The following is a 21,100-nucleotide window of genomic DNA, read 5'->3' as shown; positions in this document are numbered from 1 at the left end:
AGGCTTTTCTCAAACCAATGGTATCTCTCCTTGTCTAACCCTTGCATTTCCTGGAGTCTTGTTCAGACTTCCAGATGCTTTTTGCATTCATTGCTGGTTGTATTTCAACAACAGGTGGAATTGTTTGGTGTCTGAGGTTTTCGGACAGCTGCTGAGAATTGTTCTAGTCAAATGTCATCATCCTGGGAAGGATCCTAAGCCCAGTTTCTGTAGTCATCTTCGTAAACCCCTTCATCTTGTTATGGGTAAATAATCAGCAAAGCAGCTTTTATTTAAAGACTATTCTGCAGTCAGGATTGCCTGAGATACCAGTGGGGTCCCTTGGATATACTGGAGGTTTAGAATTTTAAAGCTGTTTGTTAAAACTAGCTTTGTCAGAGGGAACAGGTTTTTCTTCATATTGACTTTAAAAAATGGCTCCATATGTCTCAGGGGTACAAATTTAAGAGTCAAATCATGTGGGTTTGAATAGAAAGCATTTAGATGACAAAACACTTCTGAAAGTTCCCAAGAGAGCAGATGCTTACCTGTATGCAAGTAGGTATCATTTGACTTCTTAATGCCCAAGCCTAAGGGATAATAGAATTAAAACAACTGTGTCAGGTTACTTAAAATTTCCCTTTAATCTACCTCTAGAAAGATGTGATGTGACAGAATTCCCTGGGGACCTAAATAGTGGTTGGGGCTTTTATTTTAAACAAGAATTTTTTTATAGATCCAAGATGAGAAAAAATAAAATACTGTGGTCCTATTTGTGTATTTTTAGCAGTTCAGCTCTTTCATGAGTTAGTATTAAGGCTGGTGATAATTCAGTCACTTGGCACCTCATGTTGTGCATAGGGTGAAGCAGCACAAAGCTTGCATTTTCCAGACCAAAAAGATACTTTCTAGAGAAAAGTGATTTGGGAGTATTAAGGGCTGTTATTAGTGCAAACTGGGAGGGGTGAATAGAACAAGTAGGGACTTTCTTCCCACTTCTCCCTCCTTTATGCAGGTACTAATTAAAATAACATTTGCAGTGGGAGGTCCTGATGCATTAATTTTGGAGTAAAAGTTGTGGTGGTCAAGGAAGCATCTGTCTGTCTGAATGTTGCAGGTAGTTCAGGAAGCTCCCATCACCAAATCAAAGGTGGACTTGTCAACAGACAACATCTGGTAATTTAAATCAATGTGCTGTATCAGTTTTGTGCTGTCACTCGGTGGAAGATAGATGGCACAAAAGTGTGCAGCCTCGTGCTTTTAAGACACAGGTGAACAGTGTTGCTGGGCTTTGTAGCCCACCTACCATAGATGTTCTGGGACTCAGTGGAATAATCCACTGCTCCAAAATTGTCTGATATTGCCAATTATTTTATTGCACTGCTCTGCAGTGCGATATTTTATTATTTCTGCTCTGAGGTGACAGTGTTTCACGCTGTCCCTGCTGCAGCAGCCCTGCATGTGTCTGCAGGCCATTGGATGTTTCTCCATTCTCGTTGGAGCCAACCTCTAATGCCTCAGTGGCCTTGTGCAGACACCTCCCACACCTTGATGGCCTCTATATTGTTCATCGATGTACTTTGATGTGCCCTGACATGCTCTGAGACAACTTCAAGGCTGACACAGGCTGGGCCACCTCCCAACATGGTGGTAAGTGTGCGGGAGCAGGGCCTCGGTGGGGATGGCCAAGTGGAGCACCAGGGATGGGCGTTGGTGCCCCGATGGCACTTGAGGTGATGTCCTTAAAGGTGGCTTTGGGGGCAGGCGGGGCAGGGAGGGGTGTTTGTGGAGGAAGGCGAGCTGTGGGGTGGTGGGGCCTCCCCCCTCGCCTGGACTCTCCTCACAGCGCGGCCTCCCCTCCCAAGGGAAACGCTACCGAGACTTTTGTCTCACCTCGTGTGGCTGAGCCAATCACAGCTCACCTGACATGAGCGACGGGCCTCCCGCCAATCATCAACAAAAGGCGCCGCCGCCCAGGCACAGCCAATCACTGCAGAGCAGACGTATTGCTTCACCAATGAGCTCTTAGGGATGAGGCAAGGCGCATCAGAATAGACGGTGAGGCGGGCCAAGGGGCAGAGTGGCAGGGCGCGGTCGAGTAGGAGCTCGGGATTGGGTTTGAACCGTCCAATAAGGAGGCCGTCAGGGGGCGGGTATTAAAATGGGTATAAAAGGCGTGCCCGGTGAGGGCGGCGGCTGCAGTTGTCACCGGCAGCAGCAGGGCAAGGCGGGCCGGGGGAGGGAGCTCCGTTACCGGGACCGTCACTCCCTGCTGGCCTCTCAGCGGAGCCCTTGCCCTTTCCCCTTCGTCCTTCTCCTCCGTCCCTGCCGCCATGACCACCACGACCACCTTTTCGGGCATGGACCCCAGTGGCAGGAGCAGCTCCAGGTCCGGCGGGGGCTCGCGGGCCGTGGGCACCATTAGGGCGGCGGGGCCGTCACTTCCCCTTCGCCTCGGGGCCTGGGCGCCCGCTCGGCCGGGCAGGGCGGGGGCTGCCCGCAGCGGCTCTGAGGGGGGTGGCGGGACGCGCGGGGCGGGGACGGGGAGCCCGCCCGGTCGGGACTCAGCGCGTGTGGTTCCTCTTCGCCGTTTCCCGGCCGCGCCGGCGGGTCGGCAGGAGGCGGAGGCGGCCGCACCCACCCCGGGGCAGCGGGCTGCCTGTCGGCTCGGCGAGTCAGCTGCGCTGCCGGGGGGTGGTGGTGAAGGGGGTGGGGGTGGGGGCGCGGGGGGGGGGGGCAGGCCGTGGCCGTGCCCTGCCGCAGCTGCCCGGGGGTGGGGGGGTGGGAGCTGCAGGGGTGGGAGCTGGCGAGACCCACCCCGGGCTGCTCGGGTGTGCGTGTGCGTCCCTGCCTCTTCCTAACAAAGAAGGGAGGCGACTCCCTGCCTCGCCGCGCGGCCACGCAGCCCCAGCGCGGGGGTTGGGGCGGGGGGAGAACACACTGCACCTCTGCTCCCCTCCTCTGCCCGCCGCCCTCCCCTCCCTGCGGCTCCTGAGACCGTCCTCACCCCTCGGCCTGGCGGAGCGGCCCCGGAGGCTGCCGCGTTCTGGGTGGGGCCGAGCGGGCTCCATTGTCTGCTCTCCCCGGCCCTCCCCACCTGCCCGCTCCGGTGGGAGCCCCCGGCTCGGCCGGTGTCGCGCCCCGCTCGCAGCTCGGTCGCCGCTCGGCGACCGGCCGGCACCTCGCCCTGGCCGGGGTGGCCGTTTTGTGGCTGCTGGACCGTCGGCACGCGGGGAGCGTGCTCGGGGGCGGGGTGGGGGTGGGGGGGCGCCCCTTCCCCGGCTCCGACCCTGCGGCGGGGCCTCGGCCGGGCTCCCGGGAGGGCGGGGGGGGGGGGGCTGGGGAGCTGCGGCTGAGAAGGGGCGGGGAGGAAGCCGTAGCCTGTCTCGAAACAAAGAAAACTTGGCAGGTACGTCTGGAAGAGATGCACGGCACTTTGTCGCGTTTCTGCAGGAGTAACAGCTGGCTTGGAGAGGATTGTGGCTTTTTTTCAAGCTATCGTGTCTTTTTTTTTTTTTTTTTCTGTAAGGTTTTGGCCTGACAAAGCAGATGCTTCCTGTTTGCTTTTAGCATTTTGAGGTGCCTTTTAAATCAAAGCGAAAAAACCCCAGACCCTTTACAAGAGTGCTTCCTGGATGGAGCTGTGGATGAATTTTCAGTATACATCACTGGGTATCAGGTGCAATTTTAAGAGCAGTTCATTGCTTGAAGTGTTAAATGTGGCTTTGATGAAGCATGTTACATCTGGAAGCTGTGAGAGGCTTCTAATCTGTCAACCCTTAGCTGAGGTTGGCAAGAGGGATTATTCGTTTTTAACAGTTTGAGTGATGCCTTTTTTCCTTCAATTGCCTCTTCTGTTAATTTCATTAAGACTGTCAGTGGAAACTTGCACTGTCCGAGTACTGATTTCACTACTCTGGTAAAATAAAAGTGATCTAAGATGTGGGAACAAGCCCTCCTTTGAACAGACTGTTCTTCAGATTAGTAGGTGCAACATGTAACTAAGAAAATAAACCTTCTACATGGGAACATTTCCTCTGGCAAAAAAAAGATAAGGGAGCGATTCGAGACCATTATACCATATCTCTTAATTCAGAAAGGAGACAAAGCAAGTCATAAAAAGGTTCTTGGATTCTTAAAACGTACTACACAATCTCCTGGGATCCTCTCATTAGCAGCTGTGAACATTAGTAATTAGAACTTTGGAGAAAAATTTGTAAGGGCAAGTAGTTTGCTAGTTAAGTAACACTAAATATCCATGCCTCACACCTTTGTGAATTTTTCTTGCTGTTGTGTTTGAGCTCTGAAGGCTGGAGAAGTGTTTTTGTGTTGCATTGGGAATGTAATAGGCACAAAGCCTCAAGAAAAATCTGAATGCTTTATAATGTTGTGGTGATGACATTGTAAAATCAGACATGTTCTTTGTGTTGAATCCCTGGGTTTGGTGTATTAACAAGCTGTGTTTTGTTTTCTGTTGTGAACTTCTTGACTAATTTATTAAATTATTTGGAAGGAAGAGGAAGTGCACCATCCCTAGCTTGTTCTGGTCTTTATTTCAGAGCACTGGATGTCTTGAAAGCCCAGTTCTGTTGGTGTTACTTGCACCTCTCTGGGGGTTGTGACAGTTCTCGTATGGCTTTATACATTTTTATTCTCCTGGCTTTTGTCTGGCTTCTCCGACTAACACATCGGCCTTGATCTCATGCTTAAGAAAATAAAATTTGAAGGAATTTACATTTAAACATCTATTTTGCTGCTGTTGATTTCTGCAAGTTGGAAAGCAGACCATGGTGTAGCTCATGAAGTACCAAATAGGCTGCTTTTGTGTCTGTCTAATAGAAGACTGTTAGATTTAGGTTATATATCTGGAGCTTTGTACACGTGTCTCTTCTAATAATAGTCTAACTTAAAACTGCTTATTTGCACCTTTTAAGTGCAGTCCAGTAGCATGCTGCAGACTTGAGGGTTTTTCTGATGAAACAAGTACTAGATAAAGGCTGCAGCCCCCAATCATCAGTGATGCAACCAGTACTTTGACTCATATGCCAAACTTTAGCCTTTGCTGTGCTGCCAGTTTGGAGATTATTAGCCTTCACAGGGTTCTCTTAAAAAAGGTGGAATTTGACATGCCCACATATTTATTTTTATTTTTTAATTGGCTTAGACTGAAGACTAGTAGCAGCAGCTCTCGTTGACACCAAATGAAGCAAGCGCACAAGTAGAGTGCAGGAGTGTTGTATTTTTGTGTCGCTGAAGAGAAGAGTAGTGGAGATGGAGTGCCTGGATTGAACACTGGCAGGCAGCTTACCTTTATAGTTCAAATTATGCACTGAAGACATGACAGTCTGTGTCATTTGTTAAAAGCCAATGCATAATACAGTCATCTCGTGTGGTTTCTGTTTGGACAGCGTTTAGTCTGTATGACTGCCCATTACAAGAGCCAATAATGATCCTCTTGGCTTATTAGTCCTGATTTATATGTTGGAGTGCAGTTTGGTAATGGTACACACAAGGTTGTAAAGCTGACTCTCTCCGCAGAGTGCTGCGTCCTCCTGGTGGTGGGTCCAACTTTTCCTTGGGCTTTGACGAACCAAAAGATCAACCTGTGCGAAGGAACAAAATGGCATCCAGCATCTTTGGAACTCCTGAAGAAAACCCACCTTCCTGGGCTAAATCATCAGGTAAGAACGTAGTGCTTTGTTTCCACATCTGCTGACATCCATTAATTCATTTTTTTGTATCAGCCTGAAGCTGCCGGTGGCTTATTGTGGAAACCAGAGTTCACGTCCTACTTGGTAGTTTGGGACTATAAATTACGTCTACTTGCATGGGATTTTTTATTTCTCCTTTTGAATTGCTTCCGGAGAGTTTTATGCAAGTCTTGGGCATAGATGTTGCAAGCAGAGAATTGTACTTTGGATGCAATTTCTCCAAGTTAATCAAGTCACAGTATCTTGTATCTTAGTATTTGGAGTAGCACTGATGGGTCTTGATTATTCAGAGGAAGTTTAGCTTTGTGTTTTACTCGCAGCTGGGATTAAGCTTCAGTTTCTGCAGAGCACTGCCAGTATGGGTGGCCTTGGGACCCTAGTTTCCATCTGTTTAAATGACACCTTCAGCTGCGTGAGATGCTGTTGTAAAACAGTAATCTGTGAGTTACTATCTAAAGGATCAGGACTTCTTAGAATGGTAAAGCTTTAATTTAAAAAAAACCAAGCAAAACACCCAAACCCCACAAAACCTCTGACTTTATGATCTGCTTTCCCAGTAAATTTATCTTGCAACCTGATTAGAATCAATCTCTGCTTGTAGGGACTAAGACAGGTGAAATCAGAGATGACTGTGAATCATCTGGACCACAAAGAAGAAACTCAACTGATGCAAACTGTGGAGACTTTGTAGATCCCAAGGTCAGTACATTAACTGTGAAGAGCCTGATAATGGGACAATTCATGCTCTGTGTGATGGCTTTATCACTGATGTTCACACAGTTAGAAGCATTGTTGGATTTGAAGCCTTATTCTCAAATCTGTTCTTTCCTGAAGGTTCTCTTTTCCACCTGATAGTCTTACAGTATGTTGGTGAAGGGCTGGATTTTTCTACAAGGACCAGTTTCTAGAGCTCTGAACTCTTCTTATTGATGAGACAGAAATGAATTGGTGTGAAGTGTAGTTTCAGCCATGTGTGTAATTGTGTGTTTTAACAGATTTTACAAACAATAGTTACCTACAACAAACTCTGTGTGGATCTGACAAAGGACTTTTCACATCCCAACAAGTACTTACCTCAGTAGCATGAATGCTTGTTTTATTTCTGTTAGTGTCTTTAATAATACCATCAGGTGTGTGACTTTAAGCTGTCAGAGCATGATTTGTAGGGTTAACGTGGGATTTGCTAGATGTATGATTACATCTAATGGGAAAAACAGACATCTAGGGTAGACTGTGCTTGCATAAACAAATTCTAGAGTAAAAAAAAAAAAAAAAAGAAACCTTGTTCTTTAAAGCTCTCCAGCTTTAGGTTTTTTGAAAAGAACTGGGTAGGTAAACTGTTGATCTCAAATGTTGTGGCAGATACCTTTTGCCTCATGGGTTATAAACAGCAAGTTTTGTTTTGATAATTGGCATCGATCATCACAACCCATTTTTGTAATTAATAGGCACTTTGGGCCACAAAACTGTTCATTGTTACAGAAAATGTCTTGTTCCAATTTAGCAAATATGAGATTAAATTTATAGCTGCTACCACAGAAAATGAAAATAATCTATTTAGTCTAATTCTATTTTCTATTTAATGGTTAATGTTGTTTACCATTGCTGTGGTTCTCAGCTTTGCAAACAGATTCTTTCAATGTGGAATACTTTAATTTTATACAGTAGTTACAGCTACAACCAGCAGTACTGTAGCCCAGTCTGAGATTTAAGGTGATACATTTGTGTGAGTTTCTGTGCATTTATATCCTGATGACTGCAGTTTTACTATGTAATAATGTTAAATCTGAAAAAGTTGATAAAACCTCATGCCATTGAGGAACCTTGGCTGCTGCTGGAGACTTTTTGTATCTTTGTGTCAAGTTGCAGCCTGTGAACAGATTTGGTATGAAAAGAACGTTTAGCTATTTATGTAGTGAAGGAAACTTTATCAGTAACATTGCAAAAAACAGATCTGTATTTCACAAATGAAGTTAAATATCCTGGATAGAGCAAACGCTATTGGCCTTGCCAACAGATAAATGTTTGGTGTTGGAAAGAGTTGCTTAGTAGGAAGGAGGGGACACTGAACTACTGCTTAAATGCTTGCAGTATAACAACTTTGTCACTGCTGCTCAACAGTTACAGTGTTCTGGTTCCTGTCAGTGCTGCCTAGTGCAGGATGCTGTATATAATAGCGTTCTTGCCCACCTGCATCCTTCCCAGTGTGGGAATAACAAGTATGCCACGTGTTGCAGGCCATCAGGATTGCTTCAGTAGTATCTGTTTAAACTTTTAAAAATGTTAGGTAAATAAACAGCTGATGAAATTATATTAGTCACTCCATGAGAATTGGTGCTTAGAAACCTGTAATATTAATCTGCAGAAATCTGCATGCAGAACCCACCATGCCACGTTGATGTCTGTCCCTAAGACCCCGTTGCTGGCCTAGAAGTGCTTCATTGGGTCTGTCACTCAGAAGGTTGTTGCCGGATAGAACCGTGTGCCCAGCTGCTATGGTCATTACATGGAGTATTGAGTTCCCTCCTAATGGAAGGGGAATATACATTGTGAAGTGTGAGATATAATGTGTTTCTCTCTCTTCTAGGGAGGAGATGGTGGCGGTGAAACTTCTGGTGAGTAACTCCTTTGGACTCTTCTAGTAGAAAAGCCTTTTGCAATTAGGTGCTTTTGAAATAGAAGAGGTTGCAGGATATATAAACGGTCATCTATTAGGGGAGAGAGACAGCTTGGGGTTGTCCCTTGAATGCATTGAATCAATTAAATGACCTGACTACTTCAGTGGAAGTGTGGATATGGAATGAAGTGGTGGAGTGCCTGTTAGTCATCAGGTTAAAAACGAGGACAGTCCTGTTCATTTATTTTGCCAGCAGCAGTTGGTGATTGAAAGATTATCCTGCCGTCACAGTAGCTTATGATGAAATAGTAGTCACCTTTATTTTAGTTGAGCAATTTACTACTTTCCTATTGTCTTCTCATACAGCAAACACTACATTCACAGAAATAATCAAAACCAGCTACTGCATCTGAAAGTGTCTGCATTAACTAGCTTTTAAGTTCCTGTCGCTTTTTAAATGCTGATTTTTGCCGAGGAAGCTCATATGCATACTGCAAATTTAATGTAAACAGAGGCATTTCCCCTAGCAGCGTGCATGTTAACCTTGAAGTGCTTTTTCTAGCTCTGAGGCTGGAAATCTCTCCTTTGTAAGATTCACCTTAAGAATAGCTTACTTCCTGATGAGAGGAATGTGTATGTTGACTGCTGCTTTCTAAGTGCTGCTTTCAACACCTGAGAGCTGTGAGCGATCACTAAAGCCATTAGCAGTTCCATGTCCTGAAAAGACTTCTGCTGGGAGTGGGAGAGATTCCAGAATGTTTTTAACTACCTCTGAAGTGGTATCTGTGCCCCAAATAAGTCTTGCTTCTTTAGCAGTCTGCTTCTAATCAAACTATACAGGCTTCTTTAGTATTTCTTTCCCATGTCTGTCTGATCTTAATTAGCACTGTAGTCATCTAGAGTTTATGTCTCAAGTAGGAGGATGTGGTTTGATAATAGAAATAAACTGATCTAAGGGCTCTGCTGCTTCTCCTGGTATTTGTTTAAAGCAGCTCACCGTGGGGTCAGATGAGAGCCTGCAAGCAGCAGTGAGGCAAGAGGAGATGGGATGGGAGGAAGCAGAAATGGAGCTGCCTGGGTTAGCAACAGCTGACTGAAACTTTGAGTACAAAGTGATATTCCTGACTCCTAGAAAAAGTTTGCATTTTCACAGGTGTCATATTTGTTGGCTTTCTGTTTTGTTCTGGTAGGTGATGGTGAAGGAAGTTCTTACCAAGTACCAAGTAAATATATGCTGGGAGGTGGTTTTTTAAAAAAAAAAAAGTGTTTCTGGAAAGTAACTGGGGTTGTTTACTGTTGTGGCCATGACTAAAAATGAAATTTTTGAAGATGGTCAAGATTTAAAAAATGACAGGCAAAGGTTTGAATGTTAAACTTCCACTGATGGTACTTAGGAGTAAAAAGTTAATGCTTCCTGGAAATAGTGTCTTGTGGCAGACACCTGGGAATTTTGATGGACTGTTAAATTAATTTCTACCATTGATAGCTTTGGGTATCATGGGTTTGTGGAGCACAGTCTTGCTGAGCTAGCTGTGTCACTCCACTTGATATTCCTGCTGTGAGAGATGGCAGACATGAGCTGAACATCCCACCTGTTGCACATGTGCTTTTGTACTCGATGATGTAGAGCTGCCTCTGGGCTTTGCAAGGGGCTGAATGAATACACCTCCAAGTAAAAACTGTCTGCTTACAAGTTCACAGCATAACTAGATTCTTAACAGATTTCCATCATCATTAAAAAAAAGTTTATTCTTTTGAATTTGGAAATTATGTTCTGTATGTAACTGATTATAAAACACCAAGTAGGTGTCAGGTATGCATATTTATTAACATGCCTGTCTAGGGGAAGAAAACTTGTTCCTTTTGCAACAGTGTTATTGCTGCCTGTTTGGAAGCTGTAGTTCCTTTCTGTGCATCATACTTTCCAGTGGTTTGCAGTATACTCCATAGAAAGCTGTTTCAGAGATTCTTTTAATAAGGGAAGAACTTCAACATTTCATCTGATCTTGTTGCATTTACCACTTTAGTTATTAGGTTGGCAAACTTATCTATACTGTGATTATGTGGGAAGTACTAATGTGTATATCAGCTGGTTACCTGAGCCTCTAAATGCTCTAGAAACTGCCCCCAAAGTCTCCTGTGATAGTAATTCTTGTTTCTTTTGTGATTGTTAGCACTGTGTACTTAATGAATGTGACTAGCTAAGGAGAACTAGACAGCACTCAATTGACTGTCACCAGTGACCGACTTTACATGGTGCACAGGAAGGTGGAGTCTGGCCTTTGGTGGACAGGTCATCGTCATGAGTACTGCACAGTACTGGACTGTCTGCTGACGGCGCAGACAATGGAGCATTCAGCGCTGCACGAGCAGTGGCATGGCCGTGGTTGTTCTCGGCTTGCTGAGTAAGCAGGCAGTGGGATGCATGAGCTACAGAAGCTTCAAGCTTAAAATTTTGTATTAACTGTTGTGTTCAGACGTGCCCGTGGGTTAATGAATACAGCAGAGAATCTATAGATTATTTCTGACTGCATGGAGACTATACTAAGCTGCTGGAGTTCTTTAATATTGTTATAAGCACGAATACAGGGGGTTCAGTGGACACGAGTGGGTTTTCAGTGCTTCTGATAAAGGTCTGCAGCAAAGATTACTTAAAGAAAAAATAAACTGAGTTGCCTCAGCATTGGAGGAAAGCTGCTCCTGCAGATTGGAAGGTAGCTAAAGAATAGGAGATGAAGGGTAGGGCTTTGTGATTGCTTTTCAGGTTGGAAAAATGAACCATGGGAAGTGATGCTGGGGCTAGTTTTATTCAGTGCCTTCATCCGTGACCTGGAAAAGGTAATGAAGAGTGAAGTCTCCAATTTTGTTGTCGGTATTAGCTCTTTCAAGTAGTCAAATTGTGCTGATGGAGAGAAAATCTCACTGTCAGCAGGACTCAACTAAATAAGGGTAGGCAGGTAAAAAGGTGGCAGGATAATCTTTGTATAAGTAAGTATAAAGTAATACATCGGGGGGGGGGGGGGGAACCCCAACAACTAAACCAGGGCAGTCTTGTGCTCAGCTCTGTGCAGCAATTAACTCCCAGGATCTGCCCTGAGTCATCTTACTGAAAGATCTCTGAAATGTTTGGAGTTGCCAGTAAAATACTGAGTTTCATCAGGGAAAGAATGTGAAACGACATCATTTTGCCTCTGTAAACAATGATATACCCACATCTTGAATCGTGTATACTGTCCTTGAAATGTAAAGACCGGGAGGTTGTAGTGGAGGTAAACAAAGGACAGAGGAAGGTAATGGCAGAGGTAGAGGGGTGCAGTAGCTGCCTTATGAGGAGAGACTAAAATGGCTGTGCCTCTTCAGTTTGAAGAGAAGGCTGGGGGAGAGGGAAAACGATCAGATTTACTGAATCATGAAGACGGTGGTTAAGGTGAATGTGCAGCTGTTCCCTGAATCCTCCAAACCAAGAACTAGTGACCATTAGGTGAAACTAAGGGCTCTGTTAAAAACAGATGAAGTACATCTTCACAGAGCTGGCGGTGAAGCTCCACTCCCCTCACCCCCCCCCAAGTATCGGGGGCTACTTGGTGCTCATTTGGGCCTTTGACTCATAACTGCTTGTGTTAATCTATCAAAATGTGAGATGCTAATGTACTTGCTGTGCTCGTTAATTGCCAATGAAGCAGATACATTAGTTATTTCCTACGGTATCTAAAGTGCTTCCTGTGAAGAATTCCTTCTGTGTCCTGTCTTCACTTGTGGTTCTTGAGAAGTATTTAAAATAGATTAAACTATCGTGTGCTTTCCAGGGAATGTACGATTGGAGCCTACCCATGCATGGCTATTCCCTAGTCTGTTCTCTGTGAAGCCTCAGAAGTGTCTGTCAGATCCTCTTCCCTCTAGTTACAAAATGGGGAATGTAGTTTAAATCTGAGCTCTTGCTTACAAGTACTGGTGCTTCTGTGACTTGGTTTCCAGCACCTGCTCAGACTTGAGTTACAATTGTCACAGTCATATCCTGACTAATCTGTACCAGACTTCAGACTTGAGCTGCTTGTCATTTAAAAAAAATAAAATTAACAAAATTGCTGGGGTCCCCTAGTAGCAACTGAGTGAATGTGGCTCTGGAATGCCTGAATCTGAACTATGAGGCATCTGAAAAACACTTCAGAAGGCTGAAGTCTGCCCTGCCAACAGGTTACAGCAGCACTCTGAGCGTGTCTGTAAGCCTGGAGAAAACTTACAGGAGCTGATCTTCTGTCTAAGCCAGCAAACCATCTGGCTTTCATCGTCCACATCAAACACTTTAAAAGCTTCTTTTCTTCTAGAAAACACTGAGGCTGATGTAGAAGCTGCCCCAGGTCAGAACGAAGAAAAATCCCTGCCTGCTGCACCTGTTCCTAGCCCAGTAGCACCAGCACCTGCACCGTCCAGGAGAAATCCACCCGGTGGCAAGTCCAGCCTAGTCCTCGGTTAAACCTTTCCTTTCCTGACTGTTTTGAACTCGTGTCTTGTTTCTTTCCCCCATGCTTGTGAACTGCACAACTTGAGCCTGACTGTACATCTCGAATTTCTTTCATTAAAAAGAAGCACTTTATGTACTCCATCTTTTTTTGAGATCAAGGTTTTTTTCCACTTCTGTCCTGTGTTTCCCCCAGATCTACTGGAAGTGACATGAGTGTTTTCTAGTGATAGACTTGAGGGAAAGCTTTATGAAGTATAGTAATGTAATTCAAAGGAGAGTAGATTGGTTCTAAGTGTGCTTAGAGGGTTTTTGTACTGAGATTTTTTTAGAACCCCTTAGCTTTACAAGGGTCTAGAATCCTGGTTAAACAGGCCAGCAAACAATCAGCAAGAGCAGTCCCTTCCTCCACATGTGGGATTTGGGGATCTAAAAGGCTTCATTGACTGCATGTGGTAAATGCCTTGAGCCCTGCTGTGCCATATAAATCATAAAGTGGTTAGTGTACACCATGCTGCCTTTAAAAAAAAATTTAAAAATTAGAAAATCTTGATACTGGACTACTATGAAGCAGGGTATGTGCCAAATAGAGGGCTGATGACCAGAGAGCCGCCTGGCCTAATGCTAGGAGGGGATTTATTCAGACTTTATTCAGTAAAGGTGGAGTGGATCGTATAAATAAATAAAAATTACAGGGCATTTTTTTTACAACTGACTCAATGCTGTGCATGATCATGCTGGTGCTTGACCATGAGGTGAAAATCTCGTCCTTTAAAGTGTGTGTTGTAATTTCACAAAGCTGGACTGTTGCTTAAAAGTAAATAATATAGAAATTTTGAAGCAGTGTTTCCTGTGTGGGTTTTATTTCATGGGTTTGGTTTTGCTATGTTCTCACTTGTCCTTGTCTCGGCCAACATGCCCTACTCTGATAGAGGTGGAATGCAGCAGAGGTGGTGAGTTCTGGCTTGAGGTCACCATCATGTGCCATCTTCCCCTGAAGAAAGTGTCTGACCTCTTCATTTTTATCTTCTAGATCAGAGTGGAATATGGCTTGATATATATATATATATAAAAAATATGCTTTATCCAGAATACTTTTTTCTCTCAAGAAAATAGAGGAAATGAGAGTTTCTTCTACTCACAAAAAAAAAAAATAAATAGACCCTAACAAGGGAGGGGGTGGAAGGGGAGACCAAGCCATGAAGTTCTGGAGGGGATCTGCTGCACGATAAGCCACAGCAGGATTTGTCAGAACTGGTGTGTCTGCTGGGGAGAGCGTGCCTTTTCCACCCTCCTCCTGGAAGAACCAGTGCCTAAAACTACCCTGCCTTTCCACACGGGTTTTGGAGAAGCCCTAGCCTTAGGTGCTAAACCTATAAAACTGGATTTGCTCTACCGTGCTGCTCCTCGCCTACATCTGGGGGTGGTTGCTCCTTCCAGCGGCTGTTAAACCCGGTATGGCTACCGGCTGCATGTAAATCCTCCCTACCTGTTTTCTGGCCTCGGAGGAGGAAAATAATCAAATTCTGTTTCTTTTGCGAGCCCCGCAACCCGTGGGACTTGTTAATGCTGCTTTAGGGGTGCCGAGACTTCGGCCAAGCGAGCGCCTTTCCACCCGCCCTCCCTTTGTCTGGGGGGGGGCGCGGCGGCCGCCGAGAAGCCTGACGAGGCTCTTGCCCGCTCTTCGCCCTCGGCAATAAACCCGGTCCCGGTGGAGCCCATCGGTGGAGCCCCCCCGTGTTCCCGCCGGGGTGCGGGCCGAGCAGCGCCGGCCCCGCTCATGCATATTCATGGTGCCGCGGGGTCCGCCCCGCGCCGGCGGGCGGCGGCGAGCCCCGGGGCGGCGGCATGGCCGGGCCGCTGCGGGTGCTGGTGGACATGGACGGCGTCCTGGCCGACTTCGAGGGCGCGGTGCTGCGGGACTTCGGGCGCCGCTTCCCCGGGGAGCCGCGGGTGGAGCTGGCGGCGCGGAGGGGCTTCTCGGTGCGGGAGCAGTACCGCTGCCTGCGGGAGGACCTGGGGGTGAGCGGCCGGCACGGGACGGCGCCGTGTTTACCGGGCTCTCCCTCCCTCTCTCGGGGGCGAAGGAAATCTCTTCCTGCCCACCGTGGATATGCAAAGCAGAGGGGAGGGTTGGTTGGTTTTGGTTTTTTTTTTTTTAAGGGGTTCTACAATGGGTCGTTTCATGCTAGCAGCCTTAATTTGTATAGTAATAATTAGTACTTTCTTCCAGGAGGCTTGCCAGCCCTTTACAAAGAGTTGTGTGTGTGGGAATTGGGAATGAGTGATTCTGTCATAAAAATAACTGGATGAAACTATTCGCCGAACCATCTTCAGCTTGTTCTTTACCTCCTCAGGAACTGCCCTGCGATGCAGCAGCAGTAACAACTTACCTAAAGCGCTCTGAGCGCTCTGCCAGTGTTAATGCAGCTCCATAGCAGGGCAAGAAATAAAAATACTACATATGGGTTTTGTACAGCGAATACAGCCCCTTCTCTGTATCAGCCCCTCTGCCTGCTCTGACAAGCAAAGTGCGTGGTAGGTGAGCATCTGGGACAGTATGTAAAAAGCTTGTGGTACACCCTGCAAATTGTTGCTATTTTTAATGTTTGCTAATGACTGAATGAATACCAGACATTTGCAAGGCAAAATTAAAAATATTGTGAATCCAGACTTCACACTTCCTTCTGGTTACCGCAGGACAGTTGGAGACTCTCTAAGAAAACGAAATGGATGCTGATCCAGGCTGTGCCCTACACTTCCCCTGAGAAGTTCTAATTTTAAGATCCTGTACTGAGCCCGTAGGTTTTTTACCACTAAGAAATAACAGTTCACATTCATTTCCCTCGTGTTTATAGCGAGGTACAGGCTCCTGCCCAGTGTGACAGACGGGAGTGCTGCGTCTGGGCAGCATTTCCACAGGCTCCAAACTGACCCAGCTCTCATCGACGGCTGTTGATGCTCAAAACTTCCTGAAACTAGAAACTTGTAAATATAGGGAGTAGGCATGATGTGTTTATCATTTATATAAACGAGCATGATTTATTGCTTAAGTATTCCTTAAGTGAGTCCCATTTAGGTATAGTGGGACAAAAACATTGCAAGTAATTTAAGGGGTCTTGGATTTTTATTTGTTCTTAGGCGGAAGGTCTACGATCTGATCTGGAAGTTGCGTTCTCTTCTGTTTCTGGCATTCCCATTCCCTAATTTGGTTCATGTTCATCCTGTTCCTTCCCAGACCTTAGGCATGTCAATGGAATAACCAGATAACTGGTTTGAATCCCATGCAGATCAGCAGTGGCAGAAAGCTTTTATCTTACTGTTTGTTGTCAGCCTGGCTTCCTAAGGAAATCAGGTTTATGTAGTTGTGCATCTGTCCCCCTCTTCAGTAAGCTCTGGGTCTCTGGGCTCTTCTGGGTACATTTGGCAGAACAAAGTTTTAAAGTTGTAAAGATTTGAAGCTCCTACAGGTTTTATGTAAATACCACAGCTGGTCAAAAGGAACCGGCTGCCCAGACACGGAGAGCAGCTTGTCTGTCCTGTGCCAGCGGTGCACGGGGCTCTGTGGGGCCGCCTGACCGTGCAGAGAAACCGAACCCACAGTTTGTCAGCTGTTGAAAGGAAGGGGAGCAGCCTGACACCGAGCTCTTTGTGGCAGGTGGCTGCTCGCTCTGCCCATGAACAGCCAGTGTGGTAAGATACTATGGTGACATGGGGTGTGGGAAGTACTGAGATAATGGTTTCCGCATCGCTCTCTTACTAAGATGCTTTGTTAGTGCTCAGCGGCTGCCTCTTGAAACTTGAACCATTACTTTGCTTTTTCTTTCCTTTTTAATTGTAAGTCGATCATTAATTTCACATTGTAAATCCATTTAATTTACAAAGTATTTTGCTCAAGACTTCCTTTACTGTACTTACCTAACTGGTCTCCTGTGTGTATAGCAATTTTGTTGATGGGGATTTATCTCCCAAGCGTTTAGGATGCGTTACCTGGCCCCAGACAGTTTCAAAAAAGAATTAAACATCTCCAGCGGTGGCAAAATTTTCTAGAGTTATCTTTAAGTATTGCAAATGGGAAAGCTTAGGGATACATGTAATTCTCCCAGTTTTGTATCCAAGTTGTTATCTTGCTAATGGAAGTTGAAACGTCCAGCAATGGTGGCATGAGAAGGAGGAAAGTAAATTGTTTTACTTTCTAGTCTCTTTTTTTGTGGGTGAGAAATGGCTTTTGGTTCTAAGAGACATCAAATTTCTTTCTCCAGCAAAGCCAGACTTTGGTGTGACATGGTGGAAACTTGCCAGTTTCTGGTGTCTTGCTGTAGGATAAAAGAGCTTTCAGACACAAGCCCTAATTCTGTAATTGAATCTCCTTGGGAAGAGCTCCAGGGAATTGTTGCTGAGATCAGTGAGGCTTTGCATGGAAACAGAGATCTGGGCAGATCTGATTGCCACATCTTCATCTAGAATCCTTAACCTCTTCTGATTTGCCTGTGAAATCAGGCAGTGCTTCCAAATTTCTGGCTGTTGATTTATGAGTATTTGTAAATTATGATAGCTGAGTGAGCACCATGACTTGGGAGACTTGTTTAATGGTGACTCCTTCTCACTGCTGCTTAATTGAAATGTTTTTTTATGTCGATGTTCCACTGGTGATGCGAGGAGACCATCAGCTGGACGATAAAGAAATCTTGTACAATTTCTAAGCAAAGGCTGCCAGCCTGCCTTTGAAGAATACTTAACAGAGAACTAAGTTTTCCAAATCATTTGCTGACATGGGAATCTACGACTTTAATGTGTGCAAGAAAAATGCTAGCTTGGCACCTCTGGAGTTCACTGTATGACCCCAGGGAAGGTAAGATTCATTTGTCTTAAGGTAGAATTGATACTGGAAGCTTAACCTCTCTGTCTGAGAATGAAATTTAGGCCTGGAAGAGGACTCAGCCCTTAATGCTGCTGGGATGGCCGCTGCTGCGGGTGCTTTGTCATGATGGGTTGTGTGATAAGGGGAGCCGTCTGCTGTGACCTGCACTGAAATGCTCTGGTTTAACCCAGGCACTGAACAGTCACCAGGTAGCAATTTTTAAAATTAACTAACCAGAGTTGGATTCAAACCAGTGAACTGCCTAATAATAAAAGGTGCAAGAATGTCTTATAAGTAAATTTTTAAAAAAAAAAAAAAAAAGGGCTGGAAGGACAGTCCTACCTAGAGGCACAGGAATTGCCCTGGAAATACTACTTTTCCTTTTAGAGATTAAAGATGCCACATATTAAATTCCTTTTACATTTCTGCACCATTTTTTAGATACTTTAGCCTGGGAAGACATTGCTCCTCCAGTAATCTTGTTTCTTTCGTACTTATACTCACTTAAAAATTACTCTAACTTTAGAGAGAACCTCCTTTCCCACTTGTTTATCATTCATTTCTCTGATTCATGTGGCATCCCACATGCATGTATCGAAGGTGGGTTTACCACTGAGAGCAGGTGCAGAAGGAAAAGGGATAAAGCTGTGATCCCCTTAATCGCATTGCTCAGTCCACCGCTGAGGTTGCGTGCTCTGAGTCAGATGAGGGGAGCAGTAGGTGGGACCCACCCTTATCACCACTGGACCCAACCCAGCTGAGGCTCGCAGGGGTGCACAGGTCAGTTCACAAAGCCAAAGGTTCTTGCGGCAGCACAGGGATCCACCTCTGAATTTCCTGCTGCAGTCTCAGTCTTTTGAGTAGACTTTGCACAGACGTGTTACCGCAGAGGAGCAGCTGTCCATGCTGAAGTCAAGATCTGCTCCTTTAACAACTGTTATTTTAGTGTGTGATTGAAAATCGGAGAAAGCAGCAAAGAAATGTAGCTTCCCTAGCTCTCCCATCCTCTTCCTTCCCACTTGCTGAGTTTTTTCTGGTCTAAAAGGATTAACCCCAAAGTGTGGGTGTGCTGACCTGGCCCCTCTGCGGAGGATGGTAATTAGCATGGTCACCACATTGCCCTTTTTGTTCTGAAGGAAAAGAGGGCTACTAGATAATACATGTGTCTGCCCATTCATCCCTGGTAAATTCCTGAGCCATAAGCAAATTTCAGTCAAATGCGACAGAAGACCAGAAGCCTCAAGCTTGTTCCTTTGATTTTCACAAGAGTTAGTAGAGAGAGACCTGCTGGGGAGGGGTGAGGCGTGAGCTCTCCCTCTATCCGACATCAGCAAGCTGAGCTGTAGATCAGTGCTGTGTTTGTGGTGCTACTCATGGAGCAGCTCGCAGAAACAAAGCCAGGTCAGGATCAGCTCACCTCCTCACTCCAAACGAGCTACCAGAGAGTTAACTCCTCATTCTTGTATGCCTGAGCTGGATTTTTCCTGGAACCTTAAAGGTGAGAAACTTTATAATCCACTCTTGGTGTGAAGTACCACCTCACTCTAAAGCGCTGCCCCTTTGACAGCTGTTCCACACGGGGTGACTGGACAACTCAGGTAAAAGCACGGGCGTTGCTAATGGTCCTCCTGTCTCTTGCAGGCTAAGGTAGCCAGCATCTATGAATCGCCTGGCTTCTTTCTAGGGTTGGATCCAATTCCAGGAGCCCTTGAAGCCATGCAGGAGATGATCCACATGCAGGAGTAAGGACACTTTGCAGCCTTTTTCTATTCTCTTACACACTTTCCCCTGACTGCTAATGAAGGCTGTTTCTTTTCAGCACTGAAGTCTTTATTTGCACAAGTCCCCTCCGGAAATACGAGCACTGCGTCGTGGAAAAGGTGGGAGAGAATTTATTTTACTGGGTTTAATGCTGCTTTTGCAAGTCCTTGCTATTTCATACCACCCAAGTTGGAGTCAGTCATTTGTAAAGACAGTAGCTGGTGCAGGCTGCTAGGCTTCCCTGCGATCCCTCTGCCTGAGGGGCACTGCCCAGGCACAGAGTAATAGCGCGGGACGGGGAAATCTCAGAGTGCCACGTGGTGCCTTATTGTGGGGCACGTGAGCCCTGTGCTCTTGGAGCTGGCGTGTGACTGCTGGGTCAGCAGGTGACAACAAAGGAACTGTTGTAGCAGGGCCCACGAGGGTGGGATATTCCCAGGGGATTCCACACTGGAGAATCCTCAATGACAAAACCTTATTCTGTCTAAATCTGGAGCCTGAGATACCAGCTATCCTGGAAGAGGCCAATGCTGAGTTAAGAGCAGGCTATAGGAATTAGGCCTGTTGGCCACTGGCACAAGAACGGAGAGGGGGGACCTTAATCACTGGAATGACTTAGATGGGCACAATCCACGTGCTCTGGGCAAGCAGCCAGCGCCGCTTGCAAACCTGCCAATGATTAGGCACGGCAAAGGCAGCGCTGGCTGAAGGCTGTTAAAAGTACAGGTTAAATCTGTGTTCTGGGCCACAGCCAGTCACTGCAGCGGGGATTCGCAAACACAGATGTGGGTTTACAGGGGAAAAGATTGCTGCACTAGGGCTGATCTGACTTGAGCAATGTGCAAGCTGAAAGTACGACGGGATTTTCTCCTATCTTATTTCTTGTCTCTGCAGTATAAGTGGGTCGAAAAACATTTGGGACCCGAGTTTGTGGAGCGGATTATCCTAACCCGAGATAAGACCATCGTATCTGCTGACTTGCTGTTTGATGACAAGGATACCATTAGAGGTTTGAAAAGCATTTGCACCACTTGCTGTTAGCTGGGGAGGGAAACCCCCCCCCCGGCTGACTCCAGCTTTGCTGCCTTGCCCTCCTCAGGCGCAGAGCTGAACCCCAGCTGGGAGCACGTCCTGTTTACCTGCTGCCACAACAGGCACGTCCAGCTGCAGGCACCGCGCCGGCGGCTGCTCTCCTGGGCGGATGACTGGAAGGCCATCTTGGAAAGCAAGCGCAGGCAGTAATGCAAAACGGAGATGCTTTGCTCTTCCCACTGCCGGGGGAACCAGCTCATCTGCTGGCAGGGGGACCCGTTCCCAGGAGGCCACAAGCACCGTCACTGGGGCAGGGGCACTGCAGGGGGTCAGTTGTAGTAAGAAATGAGCTGCCCCTGTTAGACGTGCTGCAGAGCTGACTCCTCTCCAGGTTTCTGGAAGATTGCTCTGCATTCAGTTAATCTCCATAGAGTTTTGGATGTTTGCTGTTGGTGAAGAGAAACTATAAAATTCCAAACAGTTGTGGGGTTGTTTCTTGGTTGTTTTTTTTGTGTGCATGTGCTTTTAACCTCACTCCCATTTGTTTTGGGCTGACTGCGGCTGAGGGGAAAAGAAGGAGGAAGTAAAGCTCTGAAACTTGAACAGACACAGCGTGGGTGTCTGTCAGGGAGCACTGTGCTCCACAGCAAAACCTGGATTTTATGTATTTTAGCCACCCT

General features: G+C 46.2%; 2 protein-coding genes across 3 annotated transcripts; both read left to right on the top strand.

Moving 5' to 3' along the window:
* The first annotated feature begins 2,166 nt into the window (after positions 1-2,166).
* On the top strand, positions 2,167-13,606 carry JPT1 (Jupiter microtubule associated homolog 1). 2 transcript variants are annotated; one of them, XM_074847551.1, is made up of 5 exons: positions 2,167-2,368; positions 5,518-5,660; positions 6,292-6,389; positions 8,278-8,305; positions 12,633-13,606. In XM_074847551.1, the coding sequence occupies exons 1-5, from the start codon at positions 2,313-2,315 to the stop codon at positions 12,779-12,781; spliced, it is 474 nt and encodes a 157-aa protein (XP_074703652.1). In that variant the 5' UTR covers positions 2,167-2,312; the 3' UTR covers positions 12,782-13,606. The 2 variants fall into 2 exon arrangements, with proteins under 2 accessions (XP_074703652.1, XP_074703653.1); XM_074847552.1 differs by lacking the exon at positions 2,167-2,368 and adding an exon at positions 3,508-3,658.
* Positions 13,607-14,593: 987 nt separating this feature from the next.
* NT5C (5', 3'-nucleotidase, cytosolic) lies at positions 14,594-20,904 on the top strand. Its single transcript, XM_074847550.1, has 5 exons — positions 14,594-14,788; positions 19,269-19,369; positions 19,447-19,507; positions 20,283-20,397; positions 20,488-20,904. Exons 1-5 carry the CDS (start codon positions 14,615-14,617, stop codon positions 20,628-20,630), a joined length of 594 nt encoding a protein of 197 aa, XP_074703651.1. The 5' UTR covers positions 14,594-14,614; the 3' UTR covers positions 20,631-20,904.
* Positions 20,905-21,100: the final 196 nt, after the last annotated feature.

Source organism: Strix aluco, chromosome 21, assembly GCF_031877795.1.
Source record: "Strix aluco isolate bStrAlu1 chromosome 21, bStrAlu1.hap1, whole genome shotgun sequence".
Classification (NCBI taxonomy): Eukaryota; Metazoa; Chordata; class Aves; order Strigiformes; family Strigidae; genus Strix; species Strix aluco.
Note: the sequence above shows the minus strand (reverse complement) of the source record. Positions and strands in the feature narration are given on the sequence as shown.